A 12,063-nucleotide genomic window follows, 5' to 3' on the forward strand; every position below is an offset into this window, starting at 1 on the left:
AGTCTTTCTTGTGGTTGTTGTAGTAGTAGTAGTCTTTGTTGTGGTAGTAGTTGTAGTAGTAGTTGTTGTTGTTGTTGTAGTAGTAGTAGTAGTAGTAGTAGTAGTAGTAGCAGTCGTATCAGTAGTAGTAGAAGTATTAGTAGTAGTAGTAGTAGTAGTAGTAGTAGTAGTAGTAGTAGTAGTAGTAGTAGTAGCAGTAGTAGTAGTAGTAGTAGCAGTAGTAGTAGTAGTAGTAGTAGTAGTAGTAGTAGTAGTAGTAGTAGTATAGTAGTAGCAGTAGTAGTAGTAGTAGCAGTAGTAGTAGTCAGTAGCAGTAGTAGTAGTAGTAGTAGTAGCAGTAGTCAGTAGTAGTAGTAGTAGTAGTCAGTAGTAGTAGTAGCAGTAGTAGTAGTAGTAGTAGCAGTAGTAGTAGTAGTAGTAGTAGTAGTAGTAGTAGTAGTAGTTAGTAGTAGTAGTAGTAGTAGCAGTAGTAGTAGTAGTAGTAGCAGTAGTAGTAGTTTAAGTAGTTAGTAGTTAGTATTAGCAGTAGTAGGTAGTAGTTAGTAGCAGTAGTAGTAGTAGTAGTAGTCAGTAGTTAGTAGTAGTAGTAGTAGTAGTAGCAGTAGTAGTAGTAGTAGTAAGTAGTTTAGTAGTAGTAGTAGTAGTAGTAGTAGTAGTAGTAGTATAGTAGTAGTAGTTAGTAGTAGTAGTAGTAACTTTGTAGTTGTAGTAGTAGTAGTAGTAGTTTAGTAGTAGTACAGTAGTAGTAGTTTAGTAGTTAGTTAGTAGTAGTAGTAGCTAGTAGTAGTAGTAGTAGTAGTAGTAGTAGTAGTAGTAAGTAGTAGTAGTAGCTAGTAGTTGTAGTAGTAGTAGTAGTAGTAGTAGTAGTAGTAGTAGTAGTCTAGTAGTAGTAGTAGTAGTAGTAGTAGTAGTAGTAGTAGTAGTAGTAGTATAGTAGTAGTAGTAGTAGTAGTAGTAGTAGTAGTAGTAGTAGTAGTTAGTAGTTTAGTAGTAGTCAGTAGTAGTAGTAGTAGTAGTTTGTAGTATTTGTAGTTAGTAGTAGTAGTAGTAGTAGTTGTATAGTAGTAGTAGTATTGTTGTAGTGTTTGTTGTATGTAGTCTTAGTGTTGTAGTAGTAGTCTTAGTGTAGTTACGTTTAGTTGTAGTAGTAGTAGTAGTAGTAGTCTTTTTTTTAGTTGTAGTAGTAAGTGTTAGTAGTAGTGTAGTGTAGTCTTAGTAGTTTTAGTTTGTAAGTAGTAGTAGTAGTAGTAGTAGTAGTTGTAGTTTGTTGTAGTAGTAGTATTAGTCTTTGTAGTAGTAGTAGTAGTAGTAGTAGTCTTTGTTGTTGTAGTAGTTGTAGTAGTAGTAGTAGTCTTTGTTGTACTTGTAGTAGTAGTAGTAGTATTCTTTGTTGTACTTGTAGTAGTAGTAGTAGTAGTAGTAGTAGTAGTAGTAGTAGTAGTAGTCTTTGTTGTAATAGTCTTTGTAGTAGTAGTCTTTGTTCTACTTGTAGTAGTAGTAGTAGCAGTCTTTGTTGTACTTGTAGTAGTAGTAGTCTTTGTAGTAGTAGTAGTAGTAGTAGTAGTAGTAGTCTTTGTCTTTGTAGTAGTAGTCTTTGTCTTTGTAGTAGTAGTAGTAGTAGTAGTCTTTGTCTTTGTAGTAGTAGTAGTCTTTGTCTTTGTAGTAGTAGTAGTAGTAGTCTTTGTCTTTGTAGTAGTAGTAGTCTTTGTCTTTGTAGTAGTAGTAGTCTTTGTAGTAGTAGTAGTAGTAGTAGTAGTAGTAGTCTTTGTTGTCTTTGTAGTAGTAGTAGTAGTAGTAGTAGTAGTAGTCTTTGTTGTACTTGTAGTAATAGTAGTAGTAGTCTTTGTTGTACTTGTAGTAGTAGTAGTAGTAGTAGTCTTTGTAGTTGTAGTAGTAGTAGTAGTAGTAGTAGTCTTTGTTGTACTTGTAATAATAGTAGTAGTCTTTGTTGTACTTGTAGTAGTAGTAGTAGTAGTAGTAGTAGTAGTAGTAGTAGTCTTTGTAGTAGTAGTAGTAGTAGTAGTAGTAGTAGTTTGTAGTAGTCTATGTAGTAGTAGTAGTAGTAGTAGTAGTAGTAGTAGTAGTAGTAGTAGTAGTAGTAGTAGTAGTAGTAGTAGTAGTAGTAGTAGTAGTAGTAGTAGTAGTAGTAGTAGTAGTCTTTGTTGTACTTGTAATAATAGTAGTAGTCTTTGTTGTACTTGTAGTAGTAGTAGTAGTAGTCTTTGTCTTTGTAGTAGTAGTAGTAGTAGTAGTAGTAGTCTTTGTAGTCTTTTTATATGTTTATATTGTTTTTGTTCATGTATTTCTAGATGTTTGCCCAGTAATGCAGCGTTTTTGAGATTCAACTCGCGATTCTCATTTTAAACCCAAAACAACCCCAGAACATCCATCACCATGTGCAAACCTCTGCCCGCTTCGTTTGACGTTGATCTCCTGTATTTTCATTGTTTCCTCTGCGTTTCGCCGTGAACAGACGTCCCTTAATGCCCCCGCCGCCCTCTGACCTTTGGCGTGGGCCGACTGAGTGAATGATGAGCGCCTCCTAGGGGTCAGCGCCTCCGTGACAGGACAGGCCCGCGGTGAGCGATGTCCGGACAGTTTAATAATGCATCCGTCAGCCGTAGATTTGATTAAAGTTTAACGATTCGAAATGTCCGAAAGGCCGGGGGGTCAAGAGGAAGAGTTCTGTTCAGACCAGGACCGGGAGCTCTTAAAGGGACAGTACACAATTTAAACTGCATTGTTAATCTTTGGCAGAGGGTTTGGCCTGTTGGTCGTCTGTATCCAGTGTTGGGGAGTAACAGATTACATTTACCGGAGTTACGTAATCAGAGTACAAATTATGAGTAACGGTATTCAGTTACAGTTACAGGTTCAGTGAATTGGATTACAGTTACTTTGTTGAATTAATGGATTACACGGCGGTATTTTCCTGTTTTCACATTTTGGGCTAAATCCCCCTTTTTTTTTTTTTTTTTTTTTTTTTTTTCGGTAATTCCACTCATTGCTGGAAACTAAACCAGGTCTGAACTAGATCTAAATCAGGTCTAAACCAGGTCTAAACCGGGCCTAAAACAGGTCTAAACCAAGACTAAACCAGGACTAAACTAGATCTAAATCAGGACTAAACCAGGCCTAAAACCAGGTCTAAACTAGATATAAACCAGATCTAAAACCAGGACTAAACCAGAACTAAACCAGGACTAAACCAGGTCTAAACCAGATCTAAAAGCAGGACTAAAACCAGGTCTAAACCAGGTCTAAACCAGGACTAAACCAGGACTAAACCAGGACTAAACCAGGTCTAAACCAGGACTAAAACAGGACTAAACCAGGACTAAAACCAGGACTAAAACCAGATCTAAACCAGATAAAACCAGACTAAACCAGGACCTAAACCAGGACTAAACCAGGACTAAACCAGGTCTAAACCAGGTCTAAACTAAACCAGGTCTAAACCAGGACTAAACTAGATCTAAATCAGGACTAAACCAGGTCTAAACTAAACCAGTAAAAACCAGGTCTAAACCAGGACTAAACTAGATATAAACCAGATCTAAAACCAGGACTAAACCAGGACTAAACCAGGACTAAACCAGGTCTAAAACTAGATATAAAACCAGATCTAAAACCAGGTCTAAACCAGGTCTAAACCAGGTCTAAAATAGGTCTAAACAAGGTCTAAACAGGACTAAACCAGGACTAAAACCAGGACTAAACCAGGACTAAACCAGATATAAACCAATAAACCAGGACTAAACCAGGACTAAACCAGGACTAAACCAGGTCTAAACCAGGTCTAAACCAGGACTAAACCAGGGCTAAACCAGGACTAAACCAGGACTAAACTAGATATAAACCAGATCTAAAACCAGGACTAAACTAGATATAAACCAGGTCTAAACCAGGACTAAACCAGGACTAAACCAGGACTAAACCAGGACTAAACCAGGTCTAAACCAGGTCTAAACCAGGTCTAAACCAGGACTAATATATAAGTCATAGGAACATCCAAACCATGAAAAAAAAAAGTTCATCCTCTGTACATAAAATCGGGGTCCTTGATGGTTCTAACTTCTTTCTTTCATAATCTATAGGAACTGTTCTATACTATACACATATATCTATTACACTATATCACTTTTCTCACAATTCTCGCAATATTCGTGAGTTCACAAATCCACCAAAGTCCATCTTGACCCGCCCGTTGGTTAGTGGACCAATCGCACATCAGCACTGAGCTTTGTGAAGAAGTAAAAGTTGGAGTGTCCAAACCAAAACAAACACGGCAACGCCTATATTTGAGCAAAAATACAAACTGTTTTGCTTTTGAGAAAACGTGCAGAAGGAAGCTCTTTGCGCATTTGTAGATAATGGGGAAGATGCGCTTTTCTATCAACGGGATTTGACTCGGGCCACGTCTCATTTCTCTTTCCTCGCTTCCTCCTCCTTGATTCCTCCATTTTTCAGCTGTCAATCAAATGTGTCATATGAAGCGGTGTCCCGGAGAAAACCACAGAAGGAAGGAGTAAACATGAGGGAGGCTTCAGGAGCAGACATCAGAGAAACGAATCAAACTTTATTGGTCTCAGTGAGGAGTTTATGTCCTCCCTCCTCGCTCATTTACTGCAGAATCGAAGAAAGGAATCAAGGAAAAGGAAACGAGGAATGACAAATGAGACCTCTGACTTTTGCTTGTTCCACAGTTGTGATCCTTGGACCAATCAGATTATTTCACAGTATTTGTCTGAACAGCCAAACCAGATTTTCCCACATTTTCAAATACTCCAGGGACACTACAAATATGAGGACTTGTAAAACAGTTTCATCTTAAAAAGTTCATCTTAAACAACAGAAATCTGCAACATAACGTCTTATGTAGGGCAGGGCACGTTACGCGTTAATTTTGCGTTGACTTATTAATTCATTATCACCGTTAACGCAGTTTTTTTATTTATTTTATTTTTTTTTATTGTAAGCGTCTGCTGCTCACTGGCTTTTATTTTGAAAAAGTCCACCGCGAGCGTTTCTTTAAGTTTGACGTCTTTTCTTTACACTTTTTTCACTTTTTTTCGACCACGTGAGATGCAACGTGTCCGAGCTTCCGTCGGCTCCTAGCTCCGACCGGGCCACGAACTCTGGTTCACGGGTCTTTCTCTTTCTTCTCCTTCTTCCAGACCTCCCTGATGCGTCCAAATCGAGGTGTCCAGTGTGTTTTTTGTCGTTGCGGTCTCGCTTACATTTGCTATCACAGGGTTTTCGCGAAGGCCCGGAAGATTTCGTGATATGATCCCGCCCACAACTCCTTCAGATCTGATTGGCTCAGACAACTGTCGATCTCAAACTCCTTTCCAGCCACCGAAGGTCCTGCAGGTGTTTGTTTAGTTCAGCGCTGCAGGGGGAGTCACTGATTTACCCAGATACCACTGGAAGAAAAACTGTGATTGGTCCATTTCCATTCCATTATATTAATAACTCTTTGTTTCCCAAGAAATATCAGTCCAAGTTTATAACAATGATCTAGAAATTATTACTAGTGTTGTGTTTATTACTCACTGAATTAAACAAAATTGAAAAATATATTAGTAGTACAAAAATTCATAGACAGGCAGATCGGTGCAGCGTCGGCAGTGATGCGGACGCTGTATCCGACCGTTGTGGTGAAGAGGGAGCTGAGCCGAAAGACAAAGCTCTCGATTTACCGGTCAGTCTTCGTTCCTACTCTCACCTATGGTCATGAGCTCTGGGTAGTGACCGAAAGGACGAGATCGCGGATACAAGCGCTCGAAATGAGTTTCCTCCGCAGGGTGGCTGGGCGCTCCCTTAGAGATAGGGTGAGGAGCGCAGTCACTCAGGAGGAGCTCGGAGTAGAGCCGCTGCTCCTCCACGTCGAGAGGAGTCAGTTGAGGTGGCTCGGGCATCTGTTCCGGATGCCTCCTGGGTTTTCCGGGCATGTCCCACCAGAAGAAGGCCCCGGGGACACACTGGAGGGACTGTGTCTCTGGGCTGGCCTGGGAGCGCCTCGGGGTCCCCCAGAGAAGCTGGAGGACATGTCTGGGGTGAAGGAAGTCTGGGAGTCCCTGCTTAGACTGCTGCCCCCGCGAACCGGCCCCAGATAAGTGGAAGAAAATGGATGAATGGATGGATGGATAGAAAATTAATTGTGTTTTTTCTTGAGCCTTCACTGAACACCTTGAGGATTCCTCTCTGAAAGAAACGCTGTTTGTACAACAAATGTGTGGGTCTTTCATTTACATTTCCAATAAAAGTGCGCTAAATGCTACTTTTTAATTCGTTAATTGGTTTTGCGCATAACACGTGATAATCGTGATTAATCACACTCAAACTCATGCGATTAATTTTTTATTTATTTTTTTGCCCAGCCCTAGTCTTATATTACACAAAAAATACCTCAAAAACATAAATGGAGTCGTGTTTTGTTTCATTCACACATGATTAAGTAAACTTTTTTATTAGTCTGTCTACATCTCCTAAGCTGAAAATGCTCTGCTCCACCTTGTGATGTCACGCAGTGGTAGTTTTCAAGTCAACAGCTTCCTTTTACGTTTCGTTTAATAGAGACAATCTGCCTGTACGTTTTCGCAGCGAGTTGAAACGGTGACTGAATGATGGATGTGTCTGGGTCAGTTCGAATCAGATTGTAGCTTATCTTTAAAGCCCTCTCAGATACGTGTATTTTCAGTTGCTCTATTGATCGCTGATAGATTTATGGCTTGTTGCGGTCGGCTCCTCTTCTCGACCGTTTGACGCTTTGACGCTGCCGTATCGATCGAGTCCGTGGTCCATCCGTCACCATTGGTCCAGACAAAACCTGTTTACTTTATAGATCCGCTGTCACTCGCATCTGTGTGCACACCTCTCTGCCTCCTCCTCTGGGATATTTGACTTTTTTCAGCTTTATTTATCTCACATCAGCTACAAATTCATCAATGTTACAAAATGAAATATTACTGGTACCAGATTTAGCTGTAGCTATTTTCTGCTTTCTTTGGTTCCCATGTAAACTGGGAGTTTACAACAGAACATTAGCAGCATTTTCATGGGTTTTTGGTTGCTGTTTATTCATGTCATTTTGAGCACTTTTTACCATTCAAAATATATCAGATTTTGTTCATCAAATGATTAATTGCCATGGCAACTGTGACTTTTCATCCCATTGAAATCCATGATGCCAAAGCTCATTAAGATGCATAGATAGCATTAACATATCCTGTATTTTTTGGACTATTATTTGCTTCGGAGTATAAGTTGCACCAGCCAAAAAATGCACAGTGAAGTAGGAAAAAACATATATAAGTCTCACCAGACTATAGAATAGAACAGAGAAGAACAGACTGTTAACGTCACATATGAACAGTTCTTCAGATAAACTATAACACAAACAACAGAACAAGTTTAACAAACTCTCCATCTCACTCCAAATCACTAAATCCATTCAATTCTTCATCCTCGGTGTCACTTCTGAGCAACTCCACAACCTCCGGAGGTAAACAGAGCGCCGCTTCCTCTTCTGTGTCGCTGTCGTTAGAATCAGCATCAGTTTCAGAATTATTCCGGCCTTTCTGAATACACTGAAGTTACTTAGACCCCATTTACACTGAAATGAATCCGCGTATCACCGTATCAGAAACAATCTGCGTCCACACACGTCGTTTCTGTATCCGCAAGTCTTCCCTATCCACACAGCTTTGAGCGTATTTGTTTACATTTTACAGAAACTAAACTTAAAACCACATGGCTCATTTGCATAAACTGAGTGCTCAAAAAAAAGTTCGGGATTGTGCACTGATGTGGTTCAGTTTCGACTCGATATGAGTGTTCTTTCTGTGACAGAGGGGTGTTCTGCTGATGGTGAGTCTGTTCTGTGCTTCTGTCACGTTGGAGATGGTTCATGTTAAACGTTTCAGAGATTATACGTCTGCAGGTCGTACGTATAGATCGTGTATATTAGGGGTGGGCAAACTACGGCCCTTTAATCTTTTTAATCAGGCCCGCCAAACTTGAATAATAATAATGGTAAATTTCAGTCATTTCAGTAAATAGCAAATACCATGGGACTTGAAAGACAGATATTTTGTTGTATTGATTTTCAATTATGAGACAGTTCAGTAACATGGGATATATTTTCTAACATATCCCATGTTATTTTTTTCTCTTAATGAGGCGGATTACCAAAAAACTCCATCTGTCTGCTCCTGTTCCGTCACTTCCGTCAAATTTTAGAACCTGTTGTGGCCCACGAGTCAAAAAGTTTGCCCACCCTTGGTGTATATGAATATATTCTAGCCTCTTAGCGTTTTGGCTGTGAATTAGCTACTTCACGGCACATAGACCTACATCTGTGTATCAGTGTTTTCAGGTGTCCACACAGTGCCAGATCAGATCTTTACTCAGATGAATTCTTGGGAGCTGGCAGCACCAGATCGTTCCGTCTCTGGAGCTGTTTTCAATCGGATTAGTGTGAACGAACACTGCATCCGCAATGAAAACGATTTGAATACATACTAGTGTGGACGGGGCTTTAAACTTTACATTTTCAGTGATACAGAAGTAACGGTGCGATCGACTGACATGATACAGACAGGACAGAGGCTCTTTCTGCAGGAGACATGTGCAGTAGAGTGAAGTGACAGTGGTACAGGAGGAACAGGAGCAGCAGATACTCACACACAAGACTAGAGCGCCCTCTTGAGGCCGTCAGGGTGAAATCTTTAATATATAAGTCACAAGACCACCCAAACCATGAAAAAAGCCCGACTTATAGTCCAAAAAATAGGGTACGTACAGTGTATCGGATGCTTTTCTATGTGAGGAGGTCAGACTTCCAAAAATCACACTGGTTATTTTGCAAATAAATCATAAGTTATACAAATAATAGATACAATTTTATCTCATGTTACATCATACTACAAAATGCACATTGAAAAATAAGGTTACGGAAATGCAGTTATTGTGCCCTAGAGCAAGACACAGCACCAATACAAATAAACAGTTCCTTGATGTGAAGTCAGCTGTATTAAAGTTGCACTGTGTAAGTTTTCTAGTGGCGCATTTGCTGTCTCCTGTTTTGCTTTGAGTGCTCCACGTTGTAGCTTTTAACTTATCCGTCTCCGTAGTGACAAGCAGGTGACGCCGCCAAGCTGAGTTATAGATCTGTGGAGAGGCGAGCCCATTCAGGGGAAAAAAATTCAATCAATACTTTTTTTTTTTTTTTGGCCCAGTATGGAACATTTCATACAAAGCAATAGAATCTCCATGGAGACTAGCAGCTGGCAGACCCTTCACCAGAAAAGTAGTTGCACAGTATTTGCCTTTAATCTTATTTCTACTACATCCATCCACTACTTTAAACAAATACAACATTTCCTTCGAGCTCCAGCGTTGCTTCTGTGCAGAGTTATTTTTACCCTGTTGTTCTGGCTGCTCTTGTTGGCAGCAGATCCCAAACTCCAGGTCTGTCTCTGCCTCTCCTGATGCGGTGTATTTGTGTATTTATTTATTTGTTTTTTTGTTTGTTTGCTTCCAGCGCCCCGAGAGTGTGAGGAGGATGAGTTCCACTGTCAGAACGGGTACTGTATCCGCAGCCTGTGGCACTGCGACGGAGACAACGACTGTGGAGACAACAGCGACGAGCAGTGTGGTGAGTCCAACACGACACACAGATGGATCAGGGGGAGGGTTAAAGGACCGTGAAATGTTCTCTTTGCTGTGCCTATTTTAAAATATGTTTTGATTCAATTTTCTTTTGTAGACATGCGTTTTACCAGGCCCTTCAAGGCTAAAAAAATCTTTGAATCACAGACTGGTGTTAATTATATTATTATTAAATAATTCCAAATGGTCCGTCCTCTTCCTTTCAGAGTTTTTCCGATGGTTGTGCTGCTTCCACACATGTGTTTTCATATTAAAGCATTTGACCAATCACATTTCAGCCGTCACTTGTTGCAAGGCAGAGTCAAAGTCAAAGAAGTGTCCCTGAGGCCTTCACAATCCGTTCTGCAAAAACACAAATAACACAAAATAAATGTCCATGAAACTGTTGCTTCAACCAGTCAGATTTTGAGTCGGTGTCACCGGGGCCTTTAGCAGCGAACAAATTCAGACCTGTGATTGGACAGTCAGAGAGCGAACCAGCCAAAACAGCAAACTGCATCTGTAGCGGAACCAGGATTAAACCAGGACTAAACCAGGACTAAACCAGATCTAATCTTGGACTTGAGAGAGAGAGTGAGAGAGTGAGAAAGTGTCCACAAAACACGAGCGGGCGACAGCTGCACTGAGCCCCCTGCAGCGCGGCGCCCTGGCCCCGGTGCGGTCCTTTCGTCTGCGGTCACCCGACAGTCTACAAGGGCGCACCTTCAGGCCAGTTCCGACAAACAGTCCTGGTGTAGTGCTGGTTTAGTCCTGGTTTAGCACCCCAGCGCTCCTCACTGCGCAGCCCCCTCTCCTCACTTCTCCGTGCACTGACTCTCCACGGCTCTTTTTACTGTGTTTCTGTAGAATAAGATGCTTTTGTAACCGTAAAATAGTTATTAAGGAGTGGATTGTTTCAGACGGAGCATAACTGAAGGCCGAGGTGTGAAATACACGCTCCAACACTGCGTTTTACTAATATATTCTCCTGGGATTGAAGAAAAACGGTGTATTGCAATATATATTTTTTCTGTGTTTTTTTAATCTATTTGGAGGTAAATGAACACCTTAGCATTTAGATTTTGTTCATTTTATTTTTATTTATAATTTTGTAACATGTCCTCTCTAATGAATACTGGGGACATTTTGGTGTTAAATCCACGTGACCATCCATCCAACAATCTAACAAAAACAACTTTCATGATGACCAACGTCTCTGACAAGCTTCTACAGTCAACTCAAAACGTTTTTTAGACTCCCTTTTCATTTCTTATCTATTTATTTATTTATTTATTTATTAGACTGGTTAACTCAATGTCCACTATAAAGGACACAAATGAATGGGCCGGGTTTCGGGAGGATATATGATTCTTCTTTCTCTTGCAGACATGCGTAAATGCTCCGATAAAGAGTTCCGGTGCACAGATGGGAGCTGTATTGCAGAGCACTGGTTCTGTGATGGAGACACAGACTGTAAAGACGGATCAGACGAGGAAAACTGCCGTAAGTAAAATACATAAAAAGTAAAAAGTAAAATACATAAACACTAAAAAGTAAAATACATAAACGGTAAAAAGTAAAACACATAAAAAACAAAAACAAAACTGGATAAAAACCTGAATATAGCTTTTCTTCTCACAAAAAGTTGAGTGTAGGTGGTGGAGGAGGGGCTGATGGTACAGATTAGCCGCCTTTCTTCTGTCAGTTTGTCCCAGGGCAGCTGTGGCTCCAACAGTAGTTTACCCACCGCTGAGTGAATGAGCGGAGTGAATGAATAATGCAATGTGCTATATAAATTCAATGCATTATTCACACACTCAATTTGCACTGAAGTTGAATAGAAGTTAGATCTACTTACCGTGTTTTTGGGACTATAAGGCGCACTTAAAATCCCTTAATTTTCTCAATAATCGTCAGTGCGCCTGATGTATTAATTCTGGTTGTGTTTACTGACCTCGAACCAATTTTCACATATATTCCACTGAGTCGTGTTCTTTAGCGAGATGTTTTTCGTTTTTTTTATAGTTTATGTAAATGAGCCATGTGGTTTTAAGTTTTGTTCCTGTAAAACGTAAACAAATGTGCGCAAAGCTGCATTAAACACATTATTACTCAATGTATAGTGTCTCCGCTCAATTTCATTTCTCTCCAACGACTAGGTCAGGGATCAAAATACTCTAGACTGTTCGTAAATACCCCGGAAGTGCGAGTTGGCACCAGCCAATCAGCGAAGAGCCATATATTCTTCTCTGTTGTCAACGATTCCCGAGATCGAGGATTTAAAGCTGGAACAAAGAGAATGTTTGGTGAATTTCATCAAGGGGAAAGACGTTATTGCCCTTCTTCCTACGAGATTTGGGAAAAGCTTAATATACCGTGACTACCAAATAGCAGTGATTGGTTAAATGA

The 12,063-nt window shown here is 40.3% G+C and overlaps 1 protein-coding gene across 1 annotated transcript in view; it reads left to right on the plus strand.

Annotated features, from left to right (window-relative positions):
- lrp4 (low density lipoprotein receptor-related protein 4) overlaps positions 1-12,063 on the plus strand; it is a 369,462-nt gene that overhangs the window by 265,956 nt on the left and 91,443 nt on the right. Inside the window, 2 exon segments of the mRNA XM_055154780.1 lie at positions 9,548-9,661; positions 11,041-11,157. Coding sequence (XP_055010755.1) covers positions 9,548-9,661; positions 11,041-11,157 — 231 coding nt within the window.

This window comes from Boleophthalmus pectinirostris, unplaced genomic scaffold, assembly GCF_026225935.1.
Source record: "Boleophthalmus pectinirostris isolate CB_2022bp ecotype Guang Dong unplaced genomic scaffold, ASM2622593v1 HiC_scaffold_19, whole genome shotgun sequence".
NCBI lineage: Eukaryota > Metazoa > Chordata > Actinopteri > Gobiiformes > Gobiidae > Boleophthalmus > Boleophthalmus pectinirostris.